The sequence below is a fragment of the Pediculus humanus genome, genomic scaffold (genome assembly GCF_000006295.1).
Source record: "Pediculus humanus corporis 1103172107399 genomic scaffold, whole genome shotgun sequence".
NCBI classification, from domain to species: Eukaryota; Metazoa; Arthropoda; class Insecta; order Psocodea; family Pediculidae; genus Pediculus; species Pediculus humanus.
Genome location: NW_002987024.1, coordinates 153,532 through 156,703, shown reverse-complemented (window position 1 = coordinate 156,703; position 3,172 = coordinate 153,532). Strand labels below are relative to the sequence as shown.

At 27.6% G+C, this 3,172-nt stretch overlaps 1 protein-coding gene across 1 annotated transcript in view; it reads left to right on the top strand.

Annotated features, from left to right (window-relative positions):
- Positions 1–2,688, top strand: part of Phum_PHUM047070 (uncharacterized protein) — a gene marked incomplete at both ends in the record, with an annotated part of 3,586 nt that extends 898 nt beyond the window's left edge. The window contains 9 exons of the mRNA XM_002423240.1: positions 19–105; positions 221–562; positions 678–857; positions 948–1,157; positions 1,247–1,439; positions 1,519–1,687; positions 1,841–2,049; positions 2,132–2,331; positions 2,431–2,688. Coding sequence (XP_002423285.1) covers positions 19–105; positions 221–562; positions 678–857; positions 948–1,157; positions 1,247–1,439; positions 1,519–1,687; positions 1,841–2,049; positions 2,132–2,331; positions 2,431–2,688 — 1,848 coding nt within the window. The remainder of the gene's footprint in view (positions 1–18; positions 106–220; positions 563–677; positions 858–947; positions 1,158–1,246; positions 1,440–1,518; positions 1,688–1,840; positions 2,050–2,131; positions 2,332–2,430) is intronic.
- Positions 2,689–3,172: the final 484 nt, after the last annotated feature.

Genomic DNA, 3,172 nt, shown 5'->3' with positions numbered 1-3,172 from the left:
CTTACTCCTAAATTAGAGCCAATATTTGGGGGTACTTATTTTCCACCTAGTGATTTTCATGAGAGACCTGGCTTTAAATCAGTTCTTTTGATTTTAGCTGAACAGGTATGAAAATTAAATAAACAATAACTAGTTATTTAAGATAACTAAATAAAGGGTTTTTCGCTAGAATTAATACATACTAAATAAGTACCGTTTCAAACTAATTCTAACTTTACAGTGGCGAGAAAACAGGCAAAAATTTTCTGAAAATGGAAGAAAAATAATGGATTATATAGAACAATCTTCCTCTTTGGATAATTCCATTCTGAATCCATCTGCTGTGAATCCACCTGACATTTCTTGCATTGAAAAATGTTATAATTCTTTATTTAAAAGCTATGAAAAAAATTATGGAGGTTTTAGCGAAGCTCCTAAATTCCCTCATCTTGTAAATCTAAACTTTCTTTTTCATTTATATGCCAGAGAACCCAAATCAGAAAGAGGTAAAACAGCTCTGGCTATGTGCATACACACCTTAAAAATGATGGCCAATGGTGGAATTCATGATCACATTGGAAAGGTTAACTTTATTAAATTTTCTTCCTTTATTTTATTAAAATAAAAAAAAAAAATTTTTTTTATTCTAAATTTAAATAATGGTGCAGGTTATTTTCTAAAAAAACAAATTATTTTAGGGTTTTTCTAGATATTCTGTGGATAATAAATGGCACGTTCCACACTTTGAAAAAATGCTCTATGATCAGGGACAATTAGCGGTATCATATGCTACAGCATACTTGACAACCAAAAACCAATTTTTTTCAGAAGTTTTAGAAGGGATTTTATCTTATGTTGACAGGGATTTAAGCCACCCAGTTAGTTTAAAAAATATAAAAATTGATAATAATAATTTAATATGTTTAAAGGCTTTCTTACTTAATATTTGTTTTTTGTTTCATTTTTAGGACGGAGGTTTTTACAGTGCTGAAGATGCTGATTCCTTATCTGCGCCTGATTCTACTGAGAAGAAGGAAGGTGCTTTTTATGTTTGGACTTATGAAGACATTAAAAAACATTTACCTCAAAAAATACCCGAATCATCTGAATTAACATATGCTGATGTTTTTTGTGAATATTTTAATGTTAAAGCAAACGGAAATGTTAATCCATCAAAGGTTAATTATATTTAACATATTATTAGTTTAGCAACGAGAATATGTATTAACTTAACGTTCGTTTCTGTATTTTGAAATTTTTCTTACAGGATCCTCATAATGAATTAAAAAATCAAAACGTACTGATAATAACAGATAGTGAAGCTGCTGTTGCAGCCAAATTTAACCTTTCGGAAGAGAGAGTGAAACAAATTTTAGATGAAAGTAAAAAAATCTTATTCAATTTAAGAGCTAAAAGGCCGCGACCTCATTTAGATGATAAAATTTTAACTTCATGGAATGGTTAAATTTTAATTTTAAAAAATTATTATTATTATTTTTTTTGAATTAAACAAGGAAATTCACATAAAAAATTTTATAGGTCTTATGATAAGTGGATATGCAAAAGCTGGACAAGTTTTGGGAAATTCTCATTACGTTCAAAGAGCCATTGGAGCAGCCAAATTTATAAGACAACATTTGTATAAGAATGATACCAAAACATTGTTAAGAAGTTGTTATAAATCATCCGATAACACCATAAGTCAAATGTAGGTTAAATTAAAGTATTTAATAATAAAAATATTCTTTATTTTAAAAAAAATTTTATGAAATTAGAAGCATTTAAGTCCATTAATGTTGTTTTAAAATATTTAAGCTTGTTAAATACTTTTTTTTTTTTTTTTTTTAATTAAATTTTTTAGAGCAACTCCAATAAATGGATTTTTAGATGATTACGCTTTTCTTATTCGAGGATTATTGGATTTATACGAAGCGTCATTTGATCCAATTTGGATAGAATGGGCTGAATCTCTTCAAGAAACTCAAGATACTTTGTTTTGGGATGAAGGAGGTGCCGGTTATTTTTCTAGTCCGTCAGGAGACTCTTCAATTCTCGTACGAATGAAAGAAGGTACAGGTTTATGTTCGGAGAAACATTTGAACTTGTGCGGATTCAAAAGCATGATTAAAAATTTATTTATTTTTTATCGAAGATCACGATGGAGCAGAACCTTGCGGAAATTCGGTATCCGTATCAAATTTACTTAGACTCGGAGCTTACCTCGATAAAGCAGAATATAAAGATCGCGCGGGAAAATTATTGGCTGCGTTCACGTCGAGATTGAAAAAAATGCCCGTTATTCTTCCAGAAATGGTTTCGGCTTTGTTACTCTACCACGATGGTCCTACACAGGTAAAAGAGTCATTTTTACTTTTAATGAAAACCTTAAAATTTTAATTGTAATAAATGTACCCCGTGTTGAACTTTAACCCGTGTGTTTATTAATTTTAGATTTTAATAACCGGGAAAAAAACAGATCCAGACACGGCAGCATTATTAAACGTTGTTCAATCGAGATTTATTCCAAATAGAATTTTAGCACTAATCGATGATGACAAAGAAAGTATTTTATATAAAAAAAATGATATAATTCGAACCATCAAGCCTGTTCATGGTCATTCTACTGCATATGTTTGCCATCACCATACATGCTCTCTTCCAATCAATACCAGAGAAGAACTAGCCAAGCTTTTGGATGAATCAAAATAATAATAATAATAATAATAATAATAATACATTTAATTCCAACTTAAAATCATTTGATTTTTAAAAAAAGAAAAACAATAAATTATTAACATCATTTGATTTAAAAGTGCCTGAAATTTCTATCATGTATATATTATTATTATTATTATTATTTTATTGAAAATTGGTTCTTTTAAAAAAAAAAATTCGATTCAATTCAATTCAATTGCTTGTATTTTATTTGGATGAGTAAAAAAAAAAAGTTGATTGATAATTTCTTTTTTAAGAAAAATGTATTGTAGAAATGTAATTAAAAATGTATTCAATTAAAATTTTAAAATCAAAAATTTTTTTTTTGCTGTGATTTTATTCTTTTATTTTTTTATTTTTTGTAGAAAATGTAAAATTTATTAATGCAACTCAAAAGCTCAAAAGAAAATTTTACGTAAAAAATTAGAAATCGAAGTAATTTTTTTTTGTTTGCTTTAAATAGTAAGAATAAAATATA